General features: G+C 44.2%; 1 protein-coding gene and 1 non-coding gene across 2 annotated transcripts; both read left to right on the forward strand.

Annotated features, from left to right (window-relative positions):
- The first annotated feature begins 801 nt into the window (after nt 1–801).
- On the forward strand, nt 802–23,083 carry LOC134355409 (gastricsin-like). The gene is made up of 9 exons (XM_063065257.1): nt 802–857; nt 6,445–6,610; nt 8,919–9,036; nt 10,401–10,519; nt 14,298–14,497; nt 17,829–17,951; nt 18,570–18,714; nt 21,123–21,221; nt 22,900–23,083. Exons 1-9 carry the CDS (start codon nt 802–804, stop codon nt 23,053–23,055), a joined length of 1,182 nt encoding a protein of 393 aa, XP_062921327.1. The 3' UTR covers nt 23,056–23,083.
- Nucleotides 14,550–14,656, forward strand: LOC134356027 (U6 spliceosomal RNA). The gene has a single exon (XR_010020266.1). It is a non-coding gene; the product is annotated as a U6 spliceosomal RNA (small nuclear RNA).
- Nucleotides 23,084–24,256: the final 1,173 nt, after the last annotated feature.

A 24,256-nucleotide genomic window follows, 5' to 3' on the forward strand; every position in this document is an offset into this window, starting at 1 on the left:
AGTGTTGCCACACATCCCTGTGCCAACCTAGCATGCTCACCATGCTCAGCGCAACAACACAAACAGTAACAGCAAAGCAAGCCCTCTTGCTTCCACCCACTCCCTCACACCGACAGGCCCCCAACCCCCCAGGAGATGCCACCTCCGGACCGTCAACCTATGGTCCTTGGTGCGTCAGTATTTTAGAAGTTCTCCTTGTAGTTCTGGCTAAGATTTACCCCTCAGCAAAGATTGAATACATCGCCAGATCATTTATTGTATTATGTGGGAACTTGCTTTAGCCTTGTTGTGACCTCAGAGAATGCCCTAATGAAATTGCTCTTATCTCTAATGCGCTCTGGGGTATCTCATGATTGTGAAGGGTGCTACTGAAGTACATTAATGTGATTATATTAAATCAACACAATTATTTGCTCTATGGAATAATCTCAATTCTTTGATATAGAATGAGTGTAATTGGGTGGCACGAGCTCCGTGGGCCAGAAGGACCTGTTACTGTGATGTATCTCTAGATAACAAAAGTATCAAGGCATATTTTTAGTGTGCTGATACAGTTATCAGAAGTTGGTTTGTTTTCAAATGACTGTGAAGTTTTAATCAAGGTTAAAGAAGTATATTAAGATTATTTTGTTTGTATTGAACAATAGAATTAAATTTACATTTAGCGATAAAATGACCCTCACCACCTGTTTAATCACAAATATAAAAACGCTCAACTTGCTCCGATCTCCGGCACATTCCGAGGAACTGTGCGGACCTTTGCTGACTGAATCGTTGCGAAGGGCCACAACAAGGCGCAGAATGAAGTGGTTAATCTTTGCTTTCATTTGCATCCAGCTCTCTGAGGGTCTGCACAAGTAAGTCCCTAAAAAGTTAAATAACTTTCCAGCATTTTCCGTTTTTCCAGAGTATGTATTAGTTCTTGTTTTCAAAGGAGGAAGAGGTACTATGTAATTCTGCCTGATAGCTGGTTTCAAGGGCGTTCACGTATTAAGGCCAATTTATACTTGTGTGTCAAATCGACACCGTAGGTACGGCGTAGCCGCGTACCCTACACCGTACCCTATGCTGTACCATACACCGTAGCCTGACGCGCACCTCTCCAAGAATGTAACTACACGTCGCGGCGATGCAGACCACAACAACTGTGGTTGGTCTGCTAGGTAGCATTGCATTTCCTCCTACGCTGCAATTGGGCGACTGAAGGGCATGGAAGGAACTCTGGCTGCAATGCTTTCCATAAAGCTTTACAGACCTCCGAAATTATGGAGGACCCTGTGCTTGACGCCAGTTTGTAGCTAGCTGCTACAGCCTGTTGACTTCCACCTAAAGCTAAAACTCGAATGGTGATTGCCAGTCTCTGAGTATACTGTGCGTACACTGATGCGAAATAAATGGTTAGAGACGATGAACCAAATTGTCAAATCTACCTGCTGACATCCAAAAATATTTGAAATGCATTTCCTTGTCCATGTCTCTCAGTGGCCGGACAAGCACAGAAAATTCACCTTCTTTCAGTTTCAGTCACCATTGTTTGAAGTTTGTTTCTTCTTGTTGAGTTTCAACACGAAGAAACTCAACAGAGTGGCATAGAAATCCCACCGCCAACTAGCGCTTTGGCAGTGAATTGCAGAGTGACGCAGACACACCAACGCACAAGTATAAATGCTCACAACGGTGTAACCCACTTGCGTAGGCTATGGCGTAAACTAGTACGCACAAGTATAAATCAGCCTTCAGCCATAGACAGACAAAAGGGTTATTTTAATTTATCCTCAGTTATTTAGAGACACAGCATGGTAATAGGCCCTTCTGCCCCAACGATCTCCTGCCACCCATGTGATCAATTAACCTACTACCCCTTTCGTCTTTGTGGGAGAAAACCACGCATGGAACACAGAAGAGTACAGCACAGGACTGGGCTATTTGGCCCACAATGTTGTGCCGAACTAGTCAAAAACAAATCAAAAACACTCAAACACTAATCCCTCCTACCTACACCATATCCATATCCCTCCATCTTCCTTACATCCATGTGCCTATCCAAACCTCTCTTAAAAGCCTTTAATGTATTTGCCTCTGCCACTATACCGGGTAGTGCATTCCAGGTACTCATGACTCTCTGCGTGAAAAAACTTACCCCTCACATTCCCCTTTGAACCCATCCCCTCTCACTTTCAATGTATACCCTCTGGTATTAGAGATTTCAACCCTGGGAAACAGATACTCTCAATCTATGCCTCTTATAATCTTGTAAACCCCTAAAAGATCTCCCCTCAGCCTCCGATGCTCCAGAGGAAACAACCCAAGTCTAACCAGCCTCTCGTGATAGCACATACAGTCAGGGATAACGTACAAACTCCTTTCAGACAGTTATAGAATTGAACCTGGGTCACTGGCGCTGTAGTAGCATTAGGCTAAGTACCACGTTACGGTGCTGCTCCCAACACCCAAATTGCTATTCATACTGTAGAATTAAAGATGGGGAATCAAAATGTGCAAGTGTGTGTTCAGGAAAATGGATCTCACAAAATCTTGTTTCAGTTTGGGTGAAGGAAGTTGTATCCTATTTGATAACATCTGTATTGAACACCAGTCTTGCCATCTGCTCATAATAAAAACAGAAAATACTGGGAATACTTCCTTTCCAATCCTGTTGAAGGATCTCAGCCTGAAATGTTGACTATTCCCTTCCATAGATGCTACCAGATTTGCTGAGTTCCTCTAGCATTTTGTGTGTGTTCCTCTGGAAATGCCCAGCAGGTCAGGCAGCATCTGTGGAGAGAGAAATTGAGAGATGATGTTTGATATAGATGACTTTGCCTCCTGTGCCTTAGAGTTGTAACATCTAACTACTCAGAAGCAGGTTTATTGTCACTGACATGTGAAACCTGTTATTTCTTGTCAGCAGTACAATGCAAGACATAAAAATTACCATAAGTTACAATAAGGAAAAGTCAGATATATTGGTATTACATTTGAGTAAAGATAACTACAGAGGAATGAGAGAGGAGCTGGCCAAAGTTGATTGGAAGGGGCCAATAGCAGGGTGACAGAATTGATGGATCTGTTGCCAAATTTGCGATAGGTGCAAAGATAAATTGAGATCAGGTAATGCTGAGGAGGCAGGGAGTCTCAGAAGGACTTGGACGGATAAGGAGAATGGGCAAAGAAGTGACAGATGGAATACAGTGTAGGGAAGTGTATGGTCATGTACTTTGGTAGAAGGAGTAAAGGTATAGACTATTTTCTAAACAGGGAGCGAATTCAGAAATCAGAGGACTTGGGAGTCCTCATGCAGGACTCCCTAAAGGTTAACTTACAGATCGAGTCAATGGTAGGGAAGGTAAATGTAATGCTAGCATTCATTTCAAGAGAACCAGAATATAAAAACAAGGAAGCAATGCTGAGGATTTGAAAGGTGTTGGTCAACCCACATTTGGAGTGTTACAAGCAGTTCTGGGTCTCATATCTAAGAAAGGATCCAGAGGAAGTTTCTAAGGATGATCTTGGCAATGTTGTTGTTCGTCCATTGTTGACGTCGATGAGGACCTCGACACCATTATGACGGTGTCGAGACTAGCGCGTGATTTGGATTTAAGTGAGGGAGAGTTGCACAGCGTCAGCCTCACTCTCTCTTCCCAATTCCCATCTGAATCCACTGGCAAGACAGAGTCTAGACGGCTGGAGATGGGACTAGGCGCAGTGGATGACCAGGACATCTTCTGTGTCTTGTCCTGCTCTACACGTTCCACGACACTTGCAGAGACCGCCTTCTTGACCGTTGGACCATCTTGGCAATGAAAAGGTTAATGTATGAGGAGCATTTGATGGCGCTAGTCCTGTACTCACTGGAGAAGAATGAAAGGGGGATCACATGGCAATGAAAAGGTTAATGTATGAGGAGCATTTGATGGCGCTAGTCCTGTACTCACTGGAGAAGAATGAAAGGGGGATCACATTGATGGTACAAACTGTTGAGAAGATCATCAGGAGCTCCCCCCTCCATTTATGACATTTTACTGGGAGTGTTGCAGATGAAGGAGTCAAAGCCCAATCCCTATGACCCACTACCATCAGGAAGGACATACAGAGGTATCAGGACTAGGACTGCCAGACTGGGTAACAGCTTCTTCCCTTAGGCTGTGAGACTAATAAATAACCTGTCACCACTGACATCTTGTCACCAGGACAGCAAGCTGTTTACTGTTACCCTGTGCCGCACACTTTGAATTATATTTTATTAACTTACTTATGGTAATATTTTGTTTCATGTGCTGTGTGATGTATGTTTTATGGGTGCACTGTGGTCTGGAAGAACATTGTTTCGTTTGGTTGTATACATGTACAGTCAGATGACAATAAACTTGAACTTGAGCATTGCAACCTACCGAATATTGAAAGGCCTAGATAGAGTGGCATGTGGAGAGGATGTTTCCAATAGTGGGAGAGTCTGGGACCAAAGGGCATAGCAGCACAATAGAAGGATGTCCCTTTAGGCAGAAGGTGGTGAATTTGTGGAATTCATTGCCACGAACGGTACACTTGGCCCACTTTTAAAGTGGAGGTTGATAGGTTCTTGATTAGTAAGGGCCTCAAAGGTTACGAGGAGAATGGGTTTGAGAGGGAAAATAAATCAGCCATGATCAAATGGTGGAGCAAACTTGATAAGCTGAAATAGCCTAATTCTGCTGCTATGGTCTAAAGTGTTGGATCTCATTCCTACATGCTACCAGAGATATCACTAACTGGTTTGGGCTGTGCTGCTTAGGTAAATCAATCTAAAGCATTACATGAGTATCCAACGAGAGGAGAGAGACTGAGGAGTATAGGGTTAACCTTGGGTAGATATCTGCAATAATCCATGGTCCACCAACCCTTCTTCTACCTTGCACAGGGGATTTGCATTCTTTGCAAAGGACCTCGCCAAGACAATTTTTGGACTGTCCTAATTGCCTTGGTGATTCGCTTTGCAAAGATGGTGTATGGGGATAGACTGGAACTCTGTGAGGAACTTCGGAAACTTCTTTGCCAGAAATGAACAGCCATGTTAAGTGTCGCATCTTGGTAGATCAAATGTAAAGAGACATAATGCTGTTAAGGGCAAGAGGGATCTTGGGGTCCAAGTTCATATGTCCCTTAAAGTGGCTACACAGGGATATGTGGTTAGGGAGGCATATAGCATGCTTGCCTTTATTAGTCGAGGCACTGGATCAAAAGTCAGAAAATATGCTGCAGCTTTATAAAACTTTAGTTAAACCACAACTGGAGGATTGCATACATTTCTATTGCCTCAATATAAGAAGGATGTTGAGGCTTTGAAGAGGTTTACAAGGATGCTGCCTGGATTAGAGAGCATGTGCTATAACAGGAAGTTGTCAAACTTGGGTTGTTTTCTCTGGAGTGGCGGAGGTTGAGGGGCGAACAGATAGAGGTTTATAATATTTTGAGAAACGTAGACATAGTAGACAGGTAATACCTTTTTCCAAGGGTTTGAAATATCTGATACTAGAGGGCATGCATTTAAGGTGAGGGGGTAATTTCAAAAGAGATGTGAGGGGCAAGTTATTTTCACACAGCGATTGGTAAGTACCTGGAATGCGCTGCCTGAGGTGGTGGTAGAGGCAGATACATTAGGGACTTTTAAGAGACGTTTAGATCGGCAATAGATTATTACAATTGTCATTAAATGAGCTCCTCAACTCTCCCTCACTTAAATCCAAATCACGCGTTAGTCTTGACACCATCATAATTGTGTCGAGCTCCTCATCGACATCGACGATGGACGAACACACGCCAGATGAGCTCTTGAAGCCCTCCAGTCTTTCAGTGGTGATTCTTTTGAAGATAATAATGGAAATGTAGAATAGAAGTTTAGTTTTGGGATGCCATGTAAATTTAGTTCAGAATGAGTCGCCATGAGAGACTGTCCCAGGGCAGAAATTGCTAACGTGAGGGGGCATAACTTTAAGTTGATTGGAATAAAATATGGGGGGGGGAATGTCAGGTATATTATAGGATGCAAGTATATTAAGGGAAATTAAGAGACTCTTAGATAGGCACATGGATGATAGACAAATGGAGCGCAGGGTTAGAGTAGGTTAAAGGGACAGCACAACATTTGTGGGCTGAAGGGTCTGTACTGTTCTAGGTTCGATGTACTATGAATCAACTGCATGAATATTTTTTGAGGTGACACTTGCACCATTTGATTTCACTGGAGCCAGAATATATTTTCGTTTGAACCCTTCATCGACCCAGAGGACGCCTGATGAAAGATGCCAGTCTGAAACATTGACTCTTTATTCCTCTAACTGGGCGCTGCCTGACCTGCTGAGTTCCTCCAGCATTTTGTGTGCGTTACAATGCCGCAATTCATGATTACGGATTATAAAACAGACACTGCCTAAGTTTTTGCGAATCTGTTTTTCTCTATCATTACAGAGTGCCTTTGTACAGATGCAAGTCTGTCCGTGAGGTCCTGAGGGAGCGCGGGGAGCTGAAACATTTCCTGGAAACCCATAAGTGGGACCCAGCCATGAAATACCGACACCTCTTCCCTGGATACCAGTTGGAGGTTGTAGATGAACCATTGCTGAATTTCCTGGATGTAAGTGGAAAGGAAGCTTACTTTAATAAGAACATAACATATAGGAGCTGAATTGGGCCATTCAGCCCATCAACTCTGCCATTTCATCGTAGTTGGTTTTTCTCCTGTACCTAATAAAGTGGCCACTGAGTGTACGTTCATTGTCTTCTGCTGCTGTAGTCCATCCACTTCAAGGTTTGATGTGTTGTGTATTCAGAGATTCTCTTCTGCACAAAACTGTTGTAACACTGAATTATCTGAATTACTGTCACCTTCCTGTCAGCTTGAACCAGTTTGGCCATTCTCCTCTGACCTCTCTCGTTACTAAGACATAGATATTTTATTGATTCCAAAGGAAATTACAGTGTCACAGTAGCATTTCAAGTGCACAGATATGTAAATATTAGAAGAGAAGTAGAAAGAATAAAAAAAGTTACCTCTAACAGTTTAACAGGAGGGAATCATCACTTCCCTGGTTACAGGTTGACTCATTAAGAGCCTAATGGCCGAGGATAAGAATGACCTCATATAGCGCTCTTTGGAGCTGCACAGTTGTCTTAGTCTATTACTAGAAGTGCTCCTCGCATGCAGAGGGTGAGAAACATTGTCCAGAATTGCCAGGATTCTCCAGTGTGTCCAGTTTGACGCTTATAACAGAGCCAATCTTTCTAATCAGTTTATTGAGCCTGTTGGCATCACCCATGTTGATGTCATTGCCCCAGCACCCCCCTCGTGTAGAAGATTGTACTGGTGAGAGCAGACTGGTAGATCATGTGAAGGAAAGGCCCGCATACTCCATTAGGAAATAGAGCTGACTCCGGTCTTTCTTGTACACAGCCTCTGTGTTGGTGCACCATTCAAGTTTCTCTTCCAAGTGCACCCCTGGTTACTTGTAGGTCCTCACCACATCTACGTCCTCATCATCAATGGTAACAGGGAGCAGTGCAGGCTTAGGCCTCCTAAAGTCCGTTACCATCTCCTTTGCCTTACAAATGCTGAGCTGCAGCTTTTGACAAAATCCTCCATCATCCTCCCATCCTCCCTTTATACACCCAACTATTGTTGAGTTATCAGAGAATTTCTGCAGATAACATGACTCGGTGTTGTATCTAAAGTCCGAGATATACAGGATTAACAGGGAGGGAGCCTTTACAGTCCCCTGTGGGGCCCCGGTGCTGCTTATAGCCATGAGTGACACACAGCTGTGAAGACGCACAAACCGTGATCGTCATATTATCCAGGATACAATGCAAGTGCCGACCAGCATTGAATGGAGCTTCTCCCCCAGCAATGAGGGCTGTATGGTATTGGAGGCACTTGAGAACTCATAAAACATGATACCTACAGTGCTACCCTTCTTACCCAAGTGGGAGTAGGTTCTATTCAGCAGGTAGATGACAACATTGCTGACGCCAGTACACACCACAGGAGATCAAGGGCCGATCTGACCAGGGGTTGGACATGAGCCAGGACCAGCCTCTCTAGGGTCTTCATGATGTGTGAGGTCAGGGCCACTGGAGCGTTTGATGGCGCTCTGGGCCTGTACTCGCTGGAGTTTAGAAGAAGGCAGGGAGGGGGTTGGATCTGATTGAAACCTATGGAATATTGAAAGGCCAATGTAGTGTTGACATGGAGGGGATGTTTCCTATAGTGGGGGAGTCTAGGACCAGAATGAACAGCCTCAGAATAGAAGGATGTCAATCTAGTTCAGAGATGAGGAGGTATTTCTTCAACCAGAGGATAGTGAATCTGTGGAAGTTGTTGCCACAGATGGCAGTGGAGGCCAAGTCATTGAGCATATTTAAAACAGAGGTTGATAGGTTCTTGATTAGTAAAGGCAGGAGAATGGGATTGAGAGAGATAATAAATCAGCCATGATGGGATGGCAGAGCAGACTTGATGGGCTGAATGGCCAAATTCTGCTCAGACAGTATGTCTTATGGTCTTATACTCTAATGGCACTGATAAATGTCATTAGTTATACAACACAGAAACAGGCCCTTCAGCCCAACTCCTCCATGCTGACCAAGGTGCCTAAATGAGTTAGTCCCACAACTGGCCCATATCCCTCTCAAGCTTTCCTATCCATGTACCTCTCCAAATGTTCTTTAAATATTGTAGTTGTGCCCGCCTCTATCACTTCAGGTTCAGATTCATGTTCAGTTATTTACCACATGTACATTGAAACATGTAGCTCTTCTCATCTCAGACCTTATACTTGCAAATTGTTCTTAATGACTTGACCATAAACTTATGATGTTTTGGCAAAAAAAAGTCGAGCACGATAATAATGATAAATTTTTAATTTCCATCCTCTCTCCTGCACTAGAATTCCTACTATGGACCTATTACTATTGGGACCCCACCTCAAAGCTTTGAAGTTCTGTTTGATACAGGCTCATCAAATCTCTGGGTTCCATCCGTCTACTGTCGCAGTTCACCATGCTGTGAGTATAACTTGCTGAAGCTGGCGAGATCTCACATTATCGCTCCTGCTGTGTCTTTAGCAACATCATGACTGGATGTTTCCAATGATGGGTAGAGTCCCGGACTTTTATTTGTTACAAATGATTATAAATTACTATGATTGCACATTGCACATTTAGACGGAGACGTAACATAAAGAGTTTTACTCCTCATGTATGTGAAGCCTGTAAGCAATAAAGTCAATTCATTTCAATTCAATACCAGAGGGCACAGCCTCAGAGTAAAAGGTCGTCCCTTTAAAACAAAGATGAGGAGGAAGTTCTTTAGCCAGACGGTGAATAATCTGTGGAGTTCATTGCCATAGACTGTTGTGGAGGCCAAGTCCTTTGGTAATTTTACAGCAGAGGTCGATAGATTCTTGATTATTAAGGGTGTCAAAGGTTATGGGGAGAAGGCAGGAGTCGGGGTTGATAGGAAAATAAATCAGCCATGATCGAATAGTGGAGAAAATTCAATGGGCTGAATGGCTTAATTCTGGTCCTATATCTTATGGTCTTATGGATCCCAGTTGTGACGACATTAGTTCTTGCTAATGTACTCGCTGGAGTTTAGAAGAATGAAGGGGGGATCTCATTGAAACCTATGAACATTGAAAGGCCCAGATTGAATGGATATGGAGAGGGTGCTTTTTATAGTGGGAGAGTCTGGGACTAGAGGGCACAGCCTCAGAATAGAAGGATGTCTCTGTAGAAGAGAAATGAGCAGCAATTTCTTTACCCAGAGGGTGGTGAATATGTGGAATTCATTGCTAAAGGTGGAAATGGAAGCCAAGTTAGATTTAAAGCAGAGGTTGATAGGTTTAATGATAATGATCTTTCTAAAGAATAGTTTTATTTTTGTCACGTACAGTGAAACATCAAAATATACAGTGAAATATGTTGTTTATGTCTAATGGAATTAGTGAGGATTTTGCTGGGCAACCCCTAAGTCTTGTCACGCTTCCGGCACCAACATAACATGCCCACAATTCACTAACCCTAACCCGAATGCCTTTGGAATGTGGGAGGAAACCGGAGCACCCGGAGGAAACCTACGCGGTCACAGGGAGAATGTACAAACTACTTACAGACAGCAGCAGGAATTGAACCCGGATTGCTGATGGTTGGAGTTGTAAAGCATTGTGCTAAATGTTATGCTACTCTCTTGCCCCGTTGTTAATTAGTCAAGGTGTAAAAGGTTACGGGAAGAACGGGGGTGGAGGGGGAAAATGCTTCAGCCATGATCAAATGGCGGAGTGAACTCGATAGGCCGAATGGCCTAATTCTGCTCCTTTGTTCGTGATCTTATTGACTTTAATGTAACCTGATTCATTCATTCTCTCCAGTGAATCACGCAAGGTTCAATCCACAGGGTTCCTCCACATTCACGGCCAGCCAACAAGGATTTTCCATACACTATGGCTCTGGAAGCTTGAGTGGATATTTTGGCTATGACACAGTTAATGTAAGTATTGTACGGTGTCATTAAACAGATATCTGTCTTTTAATGGAACTTGGGCATCCCCAAGCAACCTGCAGTTATTAAAGTGCGCTGTTCTATCCATATTGTGCGGGCAGTCAAAACTGCCCAACACACCAGCAGCACCAGCCTATCTGCCTTCAAGGATATTTATACAGAAAGGCACCTGAAAAAGGCCAGCAATATCATGGCGGATCCCACCCACCCTGCTCATGGACTGTTTGTCCCACTCCCACCATGCAGGAGTATCCACGCCAGGACCACCATGCTCCAAAACAGTTACTTTCCCCAAGCAGTAAGGCTGATCAACCCCTCCACCCCACCACACCTCCAGCCACCTCTATTTTATCATTTGCTGTCAGTCACCTTATGTACAGTCACTCCTGTGCCTAGCATCATTTCATGGACAATCATTCTATGTACAGTATATAAGCTGTCTTGTATATGTGTAATTATTGTGTTTTTTATTATTATTGTGTTCTTACTGTGTTTTTTTTTGTGCTGCATTAGATCCAAAGTAACAATTACAGTATCTCATTCTCCTTTACACTTGTGTACCAGAAATGACTTTAACCAATCTTGAATTCTTGAATCCCACAAATAGAGATGAAATAATTGGGCAATCAGTGTTGAGCTATTTTGAGCAAAACACATAAAAGTTGCTGGTGAGCGCAGCAGGCCAGGCAGCATCTCTAGGAAGAGGTACAGTCGACGTTTCAGGCTGAGACCCTTCGTCAGGACTAACTGAAGGAAGAGCTAGCAAGAGATTTGAAAGTGGGAGGGGGAGGGGGAGATCTGTAATGATTGAAGACAGGAGGGGGAGGGATGGAGCCAAGAGCTGGACAGTTGATTGGCAAAAGGGATATGACAGGATCATGGGACAGGAGGCCTATTTTGGTTGTGGCAGAGAGATTGCTTATGGGATTATACAGAATATTATCATGGTACCATTGAAATGACAACTGAGACAGTAGCTAGCACATTGTTTTGGTGTCCTAATGGAGTTGATATTGGTCTATTATTGTCACATGTACTGAGATACAATGAAGAGCTTGTCTTGCATACCGTTCATACAGATCTGATCAGTACACAGAGCACTGAGATAGAACAAGATAAAATAATAAGATGCAAGATAGTGTAATGTAATTTCAAGTTAAAAGTAAATTTATTATCAAAGTACATATTATAGGCATCTGCTAGTCTCATGAGACCATGGATCTGTGCCTGGAAAGTCTTCACTCTCCAGGGCGCAGGCCTGGGCAAGGTTGTATGGAAGACCAGCACTTGCCCATGCTGCAAATCTCCCCTCTCCACGACACCGATGTTGTCCAAGGGAAGGGCATTAGGACCCGTACAGCTTGGCACTGGTATCGCCGCAGAGCACTGTGTGATTAAGTGCCTTGCTCAAGGACACACACGCTGCCTCAGCCCAGGTTCGAACTAGCAACCTTCAAATCACTAGACGAACACCTTAACCACTTGGCCACGCGCCAACATTGAAAGTACATATATGTCACTGTATACAACCTTGAGATTCATTTTCTTGCAGGCTAGCTCAATAAATCCATGGAATAATAACTATAACAGAATCAGTGAAAGACTGCCAAACTTGGGCGTCCAACCATTGTGCAAAAGACAACAAACTGTGCCAATACAAAAAAAACCCAATAAATATCAAGAACATGAGATGAAAAGTCCTTGAAAGTGAGTCCATTAGTTGTAGGAACATTTAGATGATGGGGCAAGTGTAGTTGAGTGAAGGTATCTCCCCTGTTTCAGGAGGGCAATAACTCTCCCTGAACCTGGTGGTGTGGGTGCTGAGGCTCCTGTACCTTCTTCCTGATGGCAGCAGCGAGAAGAGAGCGTGGCCTGGATGGTGGGGGCTCCCTGATGATGGCAGTGTAAAGGAGAATGAAATAATTGTTTCTCCAGTTAGTGGGTGGTGGTGTGGATCAGCCTTACTGCTTGTGGAAAGAAACTGTTTTTGAGTCTTGTGGTCCTGGCAGAATGCAGAATGAAGTGTAACGGCTACAGAGAAAGTGATGCCAATGCAGAGGCCAAATGATAGGGCCGGTGTTTTGAGAAAAGTTTTCCTTTCTAATTTCACAATCAGTAATTGGATGTCCCATTATAGGAAGGACATGGAGGCTTTGGAAAGAGTGTTGAAGAGGTTTACTAGGAGGCTATCTGGATTTGGGGGTATGAGCCATAACGAGAGTTTGGACAAATTTTGGATGTTTTCTCTGGGCTGTCAGACGCTGAGGAGAGGCATGATAGAAGTTAAGATTATGAGAGGATAGATAGGGTAGACCATCAGAATCCTTTCCCCAGAGTAAAAGCATCAGGTGAAAGGGGAAAAGTTTAAAGAAGCTGCATGGGACAGGTTTTTGAAACAGAGTGGCAGGTGTCTGGATCAAGTTGCTGGGGTAGTGGTGAAGGCAGATATGATCTTAAGAGTTTGAGGTGTTTAAACAAGGCACGAGAATGTACAGGGGCAGCATGAACACCAATTTCTTAAACTTCCAGTAATTTCTACCCCTCCTCCTCTTTTTTTTCCATTCCTCATTCTGGCTGACCTCTTACCCTTTCTCTTCTCCTTACCTGCCCATCACCTCCCTCTGGTGCCCCTCCTCCTTCCCTTTCTCCCATGGATTCTCCTGTCAGATTCTTTCTTCTTCAGACCCTTACCTCTTACACCTGTCATCTCCCAGCTTCTAACTTCACCCACACCTCCCCTACTACCCACCTACCTTCCTTCTCACCTGGCCTCACCTATCACCTGCCAGTTTGTACTCCTCCCCCCACCCCCCCATCTTCTTACTCTGGGTTTCTGCCCCCCTTCCTTTCCAGTCCTGATGAAGGGTTTCAGACTGAAACATTGGCTGTTTATTCCCACTCCATAGATGCTGCCTGACGTGCTGAGTTCCTCCAGCATTTTGTGTGTGTGTGTGTGTGTGTGTTGATATGGATCAGGTACAAGGTTGATGAGATTTAGTTTCAATTTGTCATGGTGTTGACAGAGCTGTCACCGCTTGACTGATAGGTTTTTACACTGCCTCTCTTCTCTTGAATCTGTTTTTCCCAGGGCGGCACGGTAGGTTAGTGGTTAGCACAACGATTTACAGTACAGGCGACCCGGGTTCGATTCCCACCACTGCTCTGTAAAGAGTTTGTATGTAAACACAAAATAAGTTGGTATGTTCTCCCTGTGATTGTGTGGGTTTCCTCCGGTTTCCTTCCACGAAGATGTACTGGTTGGTAGGTTAATTGGTTATTGTAAATTATCCTGTGATTAGGCTGTGATTAAATTGGAGGATTGCTGGGTGTGCCTCAAAGGCATGAGGATGGGCCTGCTCCTGTGCCCTACTGTCCTGTGTTTGATTGAATGACACACGACTATTTCTAACCAATTTGTGCATGGGATCCCACAGCAAATGGTCCAGGTGCAGGTCGATGGGAATAGGCAGAGTAATAGTTCGGCACAAAGGGCCTGTTAGAATGGAAAATCAGGCGTATTATCACTAACATGGGTCATAAAATTTGTGATGGAAGTGCAATAAAAGAGATGAAAATATTAATAAAAATAAAAAAATAGCAAGATAGCGTTCACGGACCATTCAGAAATCTGATAAACCTGTTCCTAAAAGGTAGAGTGTTCATCTTTAAGCTCCTGAACCTCCTCCCTGATGGTAACTCAGTCTCACCCTCCTTGCAAGCTGATAGTGACAATGTCTTGTTCGTTCTCTCTCTCTCTTTCCCCAAGGTTGCTGGACTTAACATCCCAAACCAGGAGTTTGGCCTCAGTGTGAATGAACCTGGATCCGCTTTCTATTACGCCCAGTTTGATGGAATCCTCGGTCTCTCCTACCCAGCACTCTCAGCAGGAGGCGCCACACCCGTGTTCGATGGCATGCTGCGTGACCGTCTGGTGTCGGAGCCTTTGTTCTCCGTGTACCTGGGCAGGTGAGCGTGCAGTGTGTCCCACCGAAATGTTAACAGCGTATCAAGAGCTGTCGTGCTCGCTTCGGCAGCACATATACTAAAATTGGAACGATACAGAGAAGATTAGCATGGCCCCTGCGCAAGGATGACACGCAAATTCGTGAAGCGTTCCATATTTAAAAAAAAAGAGCTGTCACTGCTCGACCAATGGGGTCTTACACTGGCCTCTCTTCTTTTGAATCTCTTTTTTTCCCAGAACGGCATGGTAGTGTAGTGGTTAGCACAATGCTTTACAGTACAGGCAACCCAGGTTCAAATCCTGCTGCTGTATGTTCTCCCTGTGGCTGTGTGGGTTTCCTCCGGGTGCTCTGGTTTCCTCCCACAAAGATGTGCTGGTTGGTAGGTCAATTGGTCATTGTAAATTGTCCTGTGATTAGGCTGTGATTACATCGGGGGATTGGTGGGCATGGCTGAAAGAGCCTATTCAGTGCTGTATCTCAATAAATAAATAAACAAACGTCAATACTAAAGGAACATACATCAAAGTTGCTGGTGAACGCAGCAGGCCAGGCAGTATCTATAGGAAGAGGCGCAGTCGACGTTTCAGGCCGAGACCCTTCGTCAGGACTTTTTTTTTTGTTTGCGTCAATACTAAAGGACTTGTATTTAAGGTGAGAGGGGTTAAGTTTAAGGGGAATGTCAGGGGCAAGCTCTTATTACATAGGACTGGTGGGTCCCTGGATTAGGGTAGTGGTGGAAACAGATGTGACAGTGGTGTTCGAATGGCACGTGGTTTAAAGCTTGCATACAGACAGAACTTACTACCCGTTACACCACTGGTGTTTGGGGCAGCAATGAAGGTCCTCCATCTCCAGCGGTGTTCAGGGCTTCCTTCATCATGTTGGTAGCTTCCTCTCGGTTTCCACTACTGTCAGTCACACAAGTCCAGGGTGGAAACTCTGGAATACCGTTGCTTTCAGACACAGGAGGATTCTTCATTGCTGTTTACGTAAGTTTTGTTTCACTAGTCAAGGTTGTTAGCCGTGGGCTGAACCACCAAACCTGGAGAACCGGTGGGCCACTCTTAGTCTGGCCCCAGCCCTTTGACCTGTTTGGCATGGGTGACCCTACTCAGAGCCAAAGCATAATGCCCTGACTCCAGCCAGCATAGCTCTCTGGGTCACTGAGGCACACAAGCCTCCAAACCCTACGATAAATTTGTGGTCCTCTTGGAAGATACATTCAGAAGAAAGTTGGTTTAATATGACACTGTGTTCAGCAAAGATATTGTGGGCTTAATGGCTTGGTTCTTGTGCTGTACTGTTCTGGCTTCTAGTACAATGACTGAGGGGCAACCTAATAGAGAATCTTATAATTATGAAGGTTTTTTTCTTCATTCATGTTTTGGGACGTGGGAATCACTAGAAAATGCAGGCATTCATTACTCACCCTACTCACTCCAGAGAATATGGCTGTGAGGCTCCTTCAACCACCATCGACATTCCAGTGAAGATTCGAAGGTTCACCAAGACGTCACCTGGATTTGGGGACTCTGGTTACAGGGAGAGATTGGGTAGGCTGAGCCACTACTTCCTGGAGCGAAGGCGGATGAGGGGTGATTGGATAGATGTATAAAATAGCCTCATCTGGGTATCACGAGTTTGTGTTGTCATTAAAAACAAGGATGAAACTTTTTATAGTTAAACCACTGACCTTTGTTTTATTTTATTTTTATTTCGAGATACAACACAGTAAAAAGCCCTTCTGGCCTATTGAGCCCCTCGTCACCCAATTACACCCATGTACCTAATTAACCTACTTGCAGGTACGCCTTTGGAACGTGAGAGCAAACAGAGCACCTGAAGGAAACCCAAGCGGTCACGGGGAGAAGATAGAAACTCCTTAAAGACAGTGGTGGGAATGAACCTGCGTCGTGGGGCTGTAAAAGTGTTACACTAACCGCACCGCTTTGTGCCACCCTGATACAGAATTGAAGTGTATTTCACCCCCCCCCCCCAGATGTGGGACAGCACGCGGTGGGATGGCGGGACTGGGGTTTCAGTCAGAAAGAAGAGGTGGTTGGTAGCGTAACACTATCACAGCACCAGTGACCTGAGTTCAATTCCCATCGCTGTCAGCGCGGAGTTTGCACGTTCTCACCATGCCTGTGTGGGTGTTTCAGTTTCCTCCCACACTCCACAGACACACGGGTTAGTAGGTTAATTGGTCACGTGGGTGTAAATAGATAGATAGATAGATATACTTTATTGATCCCAAGGGAAATTGGGTTTCGTTACAGCCGCACCAACCAAGAATAGAGCATAAATATAGCAATACAAAAACCACAAACAATCAAACAACAAAATGCAAACTATGCCAGATGGAAATTAAGTCTAGGACCAGTCTATTGGCTCAGGGTGTCTGACCCTCCACGGGAAGAGCTGCAAGTTCGATGGCCACAGGCAGGAACGACCTCCCGTGCCGCCCAGTCTTGTATCTCGGTGGAATATGACCGAAGTCCAACAGTAAAAAGTTCAATATCCAGTCTACAAACATGTTCCTCGATCGTAATATGACCCGGATTGCACCATCCATTGTTAACCAGAACAGTAAGCACCCAACTCCTTTACGCTTACCACTCTCAATGCACTTCCGGTCAGCCCGAACTGTCTGGAAGCCGTCCATGGAGAAGTTTTCATCGGGTATGTCCTCGTGCAGCCCCGTTCCAGTGAAACACATAACATTGCACTCCCGAAATGTTCTCTTACGCCTGGTTCATTGGGCCGGTAGGGCCTGTTGCTACGCTGTAGATCTAAGTACCTGTTAGAAGATGTTGTGGAGACTCTGGAGGTCCTCAGGGTGATGGCGTCTGGAGTTTAGCTGTCTGGTACTTAGCTCCCGACAGGGTCACCCATGGCGGTAAGGTGAAGGGGGAGGTTCTGGACAAAGAGTTCAACCAAGACCCCAGCAGAGAAGCTGGTGGAAGATGATGGCACAGCAGAACGGCAGTGAATGGAGCAAGGTTGCGTCAGTGAAGGGTCCCCCGTCATCTTGCATTCCATACCACTGGACCTTGATCCTGATCTGTCAAGGACCGGGTAGTGGCTGCCTGTGCGTCAGCCTCCCCATGTTGAGCAAAGTCACGCACGGGCATTCTCCATTAAGCGAATCCACCTGGATAAGTAGCTCCTCCACCTGAGGACCCACCAACAGACAACCCACCAGGAGAACATCATACTCAGCTCCAGCGATCGCACTCCTATCTCTAAAGCTGGCTGAGGGGAAGTTGCTGAGACGCAGATTGTTAGTGTTAACGCAGCTGTTTTCTTTCCCCCCCCCACCCTCGTCCCAGCGTTCCCAACAGTCAGAATGGCGGAGAGGTGACGTTCGGTGGGATCGATACCACCAAGTACACTGGCGAGATTGTCTGGGTGCCCGTTCTTCAGGAACTCTACTGGCTCATCCCCATACAAAGGTACGTGCATCATTTCCAAAGGGCTTTCGAATACCCAACAGCCATAAGGCTTTGTTGCAGAATTAGACTATTCAGCCCATTGTCTGCTCTACCTTTCCATTATGGCTAATTTAAAGATATTTTATTTGTCACATGTACATTGAAACATCAAATATCACCGTATCTTGCATTTACTGCATGTTTTGATGTACTTGTGAAAAATAAAGGTAGACTCCCTTTCAGCATCAAAACAGACACTGGACTGTGCCACTTGTGTCAATGACCAGTACAGTTCAAGGTAATATATACGTACTTTGATAATAAATTTTAGTTTCACTTTGACATTCATTCAGAATCAGGTTTAATATCACCAGCATGTGTCGCCAAATTTGTCGTCTTTGCGGCAGCAGTACAATACAATTCATAATAATAGAGGAAAAAGAAGTGAAGTACAGTAAGTGTATGTATACATGAGTATATATAAGTCTTAAGCACCCTAGCTATAAACTATATATGTGCCTTAGATTTTTGCACAGTACTGTAAATCACAAAAGTATTGATTTTTGTTCTGTAAAATCCTGGTCATAAACCAATATTTTAACAACAATGAAATAAACTTAATTTAATTCTGTTATTCAGTGTGCTTCTCAATGGCCAGTCTGCCTTCTGTTCCGGAGGGTGCCAGGCTATGGTCGACACTGGGACATCATTGCTCACCATGCCAGGTCACGACTTAGCGGAACTGATGTACTACCTCGGTGCACAACAGAACGCAAATGGAGAGGTAAGCAGCTGCCGCAATTATTAGTCGACGTAAATTCTGAAACTTGCCCCAGCACTGATACTTTATAATTATCACCATGAAACTGTGTTGAACAACATCCCTGGACTTAGGCCTGATGGCATCTGATTGTAGAGTATATCGATCTCTGTCATTGTTTTAAAGGTCCTAAATAAAATTGATGAACACACTGATACAGTTACCTCCTATCAGTTTAGTGAAGATGCTTGCTTCTTCACTGTAAACACTTGAAACCACTTTTTATAATGGTGTTTACATCGAAAATACACGCTGGTATTTGTTTTTATGCACATTTTATTGCATATCCATTTTATTTTTTATATATAATTTTTTTATTCTTCAGAATTGTTGAATGTTGTTTTTAGAAACATAGAAAACCTACAGCACAATACAGGCCCTTCGGCCCACAATGCTGTGCTGAACATGTACTTACTTTAGAAATTAGTTTTTGTTGCATATCATGGCAATTTCCTAATATATGGTGAACAAAACTGATCCTTCACCATTGAATTTCTTGTAATCTTCCTTGATATAGAGCCAGTTACCTTAAAATATGGCAGAATTTCAAATCACTGGATCATAATTAACACTGGATCATTAGGCTGATTGGAAGAGTGAGGTTTGTTTTCTTTCAAGCTGTGGAGGTTGAGATGAATAAAATTTCAAAGAAGCTGCATGGACAAACCTCTTTCCCTCAGCAGAGAGGTCAACAGCCATGTGTGTGTCTACCAGTTAAGTGCCTGGGTGAAGGGAGGTCTCTTAATCCTTTCCATTCATCAGCTTCTCTGCCACTAGATCTCTGTGTGGACAGTGACTCAACCCATGAACAGAACCTCACTGTTGTTGCTCCCATTTAGAATCACTTGCTTAATTTATTTATTTTTTGATGTAGTGGATTCTGGTTAAATGCAACACATTGGGACCAGTAAATTTTGGCCCAAATAAACGGCTGCCCCAATTATGATTATGAAGACACGCAGTCCTCTTTTATTGTCATTTAGTAATGCATGCATTAAGAAATGATACATTATTTTCTCCGGTGTGATATCACAAAACACAGGACAGACCAAGACTGAAAGAACTGACAAAACCACATAATTATAACATGTAGTTACAAACAGTGTAACAATACCATAACTTGATGAAGAAGTCCATGAGCACAGTAAAGTTCAAAGTTTCTCAAAATGTCCCACATCTCACGCAGACGGGAGAAGGAAGAAAAACTCTCCTTGCCACGCCAACCACAATCCGACTCTGAGTCACCCGAAAACTTCGAGCTCTGATCAGCTCTCCGACACCGAGTACTGGGCGCCATCTCTGTCCAAATGATTCGACCCCCTTCTCGGTCGCCAACAGTAGGCAAGGCCGGGGATTTTGAGGCCTACCCTCCGAAAGATTCCCGACCACACAGTAACGACAGCAGCGAACAGGCGTTTCAGAAATTTCTCTAGATGTTCCTCTGTGCTTTCACGTCTGTCTCCATCAAATCAGAATTGTCCACGGCCCCTATTTAACAGATACGATATCATTTTTCACCGGAGGGCTGCGCACACGCAGGCGTGCTGCCATCTTCTCCCATAGTTACCCACAGTTCCATGGAAGTAGTTAAAAAGATATTACTAAAAAGGACAAACTACTATTTAACAAATTATGTATTTATATGACATACAGTAAAATGGGTGAAGTTCTCCCCTTTGGTTCATTTTCACTCTAGGCTGTTTCTAGCCTGAATGATTGAAACTACAGTCAGCCAGTTTTTACCGCTTCTTACAACTCTCAGTGACTAAAATCACTGCTTTTTAAACACACACACATCTGACTCTATTTAAAAACTCTTCACCCTAAGCAAGGTGCAGTGTCTAACAGCCACGCAAGTGTACGTGACTGACGCTAGTTAGAAACTGCTCAGCCAATGTCTCCTGTCCCGTTTAAGCGGCATAATATCCCAAATAAATGAAGGGAATCCCAGCTTTTTTCCCAATTAATTTTTGTTCTTTAGGAGTTGTCCTAGATAAGCTGCTGCTCCAATTACCAATGACCAAGTAAACAGAATCCACTGTAAATATTTCTCATTGTAACTTGCAGTTTATTTTATGTGATCACCCGTACCATGGCCCCAAAACAACAAATCTCACGATGTATGTCAGTGACTCTAATTCTGATTAATTCTTAGTAAGGATCATGGATTGAGTCTTCAACCATAGGAAATAGTTTTTCCAATTGTCTCCATCAGAGTTCATCATTTTTAGAGATACTCCTTAGATTCTTTCTGACCATTGCAAGTGGAGCTGTGTGAAGCGGGTTATCTGTGAATTTGTATTGTACGAGGGTTTTTCGATATTTCCTTTTTAAGCTGCACATGGCATAACTCTTGTTTCCTTCTTTAATAGTACATAGTCAACTGTAACTACATCTCAAGCATGCCTTCGCTGACATTTGTGATCAATGGAGTGAAATTTACCATCCCTGCCTCAGCCTACATCAGGAGGGTATGTATAGTGAGTACTTTGTATGCAGCGCACGCGTAATGAGGCCTCAGTTTCCAGCCTTTTGCCTTTGGGGAGGAAAAAGTCCTGAAAAGGTATAAGATAGAATACAAGGTACAATATAATCAGTATCTCCATGCAAATTCCTGGCCTTCTGTCCTTCTTAGAAAGTCACCTTTGATCTAATTTTTGTAAATCTTTACAATTTTTACTGCCAGCTCAATAGTAGCAGTGCAATCACTGAAGTTGAGTTTGATGTTCCCAGTATTTTTTATGCCATGGACTCGTACTGCTAACTGAGGAGTCCATGCATCCCAGGTTGGGAACCCCTAACCTTAAGGGGTTGTCGTTTGGTTGGCCTTCAGGCTGATCCAGAATCCACATATTCTGAGGGGCCTACAGACCTTCCCCACCCTCTGATCACCATGGCGCTTAATCCCAGGTTGTTAGCGTGGATTCCCTTCAAGGAGAGCCCCTGAGCTTGATTTTGTTTAACGCGGGCAGCCGCCACACGCAGTCTTCGCCAGGTCAGAGTCAGGGTCCAGTGACGTGTGATGTAAGCCAACTGGGGACACTTCAATGCCTCAGACTTCCTTCACCTTCACTGCCATTGTGATGTGTCAGCATCTTCCACCAGCTCCACCGCTGAGGTCTCGCTGGGATCTCTTTTTGCCTGGAGCCTCCTCCTTGATTTTACCACCATGGACGACTCCAATTGTAAAGATGGAAGATACCAGCTAAAAGCATTTCTGCAACATTTCAGTCAACTATGCCTTTAGAATACCCAATCCCAACAATTTTACTCTAGTCCAAGGGTTCCCAACCTTTTTAATGCCATGGACTCCTACCGTTAACCGAGGGGTCTGTGGACTCCAGGTTGGGAAGCCTGGTCTAGTTGATAAACCTAACCTGCTAAATCCCAGCTTCCAACGTTGGGTGTGTATCTCTAGAAGTCCACAGCTTTTCCATCATATGCCCAAGCACCTGTCAGTACTTTATCTTAGATGGTTAATAAATCTTTGAGGTCAGCCCCGAGTCTAATAAGCATTGAGCGCCTTGGCGCTGTCCGCCACAAAGGCGGGATTTCCCATTGGCCACCCATTTCAATTCAACTTCCTATTCCCATTCTGACATGTCGGTCCTCTACTGCCATGATGAGGTCACTCTCAGGTTGAAGGAGCCATACCTCATATTCCGTGTTGCTGATCTCCAACCTGACAGCTTGAACATCAATTTCTCTAACTTACAGTAATTTCAACCCCTTCCATCCCCTTTGTCTCTTTTTCCATTCCCCATTCTGGCTCCCCTCTCACCCCTTCTCTTCTCATCACCTGTCCATCACCTCCCTCTGGTTCCCCCTCCTTCCCTTTTTCTCTCGGTTTATTCTCCTCTCCCATCAGATTCCTTCTTCTTCAGACCTTTACCTCTTCCACCTATCTTCTCCCAGATTCTCACCTCATCTGCCCTCCCCCATTCAGCCACCTTCCCCTCGCCTATCACCTACCAACTTGTACTCATTCACCCCTTCCCCCACCACCTTATTCTGGCCTCTGACTCCTTACTTTCCAGCCTGGGCCAGAAGCATCGACTGTTTATTTCCCTCTGTAAATGCTGCCTGACCTGGGGTTTCTCCACCATTTTGTGTGTGTTGTTAATGAGTGTCTGTCTTCTCATTTTGTAGAACTATAACTATTGTTATCCTGCATTTGAGTCAACCTATCTGCCTGCTCCCACCAACAATGGACCATTCTGGATCTTGGGTGACGTCTTCCTGAGAGAGTTCTATTCCATTTACGACAGAGGGAATAACAGAATGGGATTTGCTAAAGCTGTCTGAGACGCTTGTGTCCAACTTGCCTTCAAAGTTTCTGGGCCCAGAGAAGGACTTCAGATAATTCCTTAATGGCACCAATGATCTCCCTTGATTGAATGATTGGAACTCTTTCACTCAGACACTTTTCTGTTGTTCTTCAGACATGGTCTTCCTTGCTAGCTAGAATTTATCTCGTCACTGGCACATCTTCTAGCTGTAATAATCTGTTAAACTACTTTTCTTGTAAAGATAATATTGAACAATAAATACTATTAAAGCATTGTAAAAAAACACCTGATATTCGTGTCCTGGCTGATGTACAGTCCATGATTTTTCAATGATACATTATATTGGAAGAGGAAGAGAAAGGGTGGGTTAATAAGTCTGCAGATGATACAAAGGTTAGTGGTGGTGTGGATTGTGTAGAAGGCTGTCCTAGGTTGCAATGGGAGATTGACAGGGCTGGGCTGGCAAGTGGCAGATGGAGTTTAATCTTGAAAAGTTTGAAGGGATACTTCACAGCATGTTTTGATGTTCTGATGTACATGTGACAAATAAAGCTCATCTTGAAGGCAGAATACAGGGTGAATGGCTGGATTCTTAGCAGTGTGGAGGAACAGAGGGATCTCAAAGTCCTTGTTATGCAGAGATTGCTGGGTACATGGAATGCCCTGCCAGGGGTGCTGGAAGAGGCAGCCACATTAGGGACATTTAAGAAAGATAGGGACATGGATCTGAGAAATCTTAGACAGGCCTGTACTGTGCTGTAATGTTCAATGTTTTATTGTGTTCAGTTTTGGTCAACCTGCTCTAGGAAAGATGTCATTAGCTTGAGAGCGTGCAGAGAAGTATAATTAGCTTGGCACGGCATTGTGTACCATAGGTTCCTGTGTTATACTATTCTCTGTTGTATGTATGAGGTGAGTTCAGAGTCTGATCTCAACAGGACAGAAGCTGTTATTGAGTCTGGTGATATGCTTCCTCAAGCTTTTGTATCTTCTGCCTGGTAGGGAAGAGAGAAGAGAGAATGACTGGGCTGTGCGGAGTCTCTGATTATGTTGGTTGTTTTAACGAGGTAGCTGGAAGTGTTGGCAGGTTCAGTGGGAGGGGGGCTGGTTTTTGGGATGGACTCACAACCCTACAGCTTCTTGTGGTCTTGGGCAGACCAAGCTGTACTGCATCTGGATGGGATGCTTTCTGTATTGCACCTATAAAAATTGGTGAG

Source organism: Mobula hypostoma, chromosome 13, assembly GCF_963921235.1.
Source record: "Mobula hypostoma chromosome 13, sMobHyp1.1, whole genome shotgun sequence".
Classification (NCBI taxonomy): domain Eukaryota; kingdom Metazoa; phylum Chordata; class Chondrichthyes; order Myliobatiformes; family Myliobatidae; genus Mobula; species Mobula hypostoma.

What these genes read in the sequence shown, in the direction of transcription:
- LOC134355409 (XM_063065257.1), top strand. Translation starts at nt 802, where the DNA reads ATGAAGTGGTTAATCTTTGCTTTCATTTGCATCCAGCTCTCTGAGGGT. An exon ending in CATTGCTGAATTTCCTGGAT is followed by an intron (nt 6,611 to 8,918) that starts GTAAGTGGAAAG and finishes CTCCTGCACTAG; the next exon opens with AATTCCTACTATGGACCTAT. An exon ending in AACAGAACGCAAATGGAGAG is followed by an intron (nt 18,715 to 21,122) that starts GTAAGCAGCTGC and finishes CTTCTTTAATAG; the next exon opens with TACATAGTCAACTGTAACTA.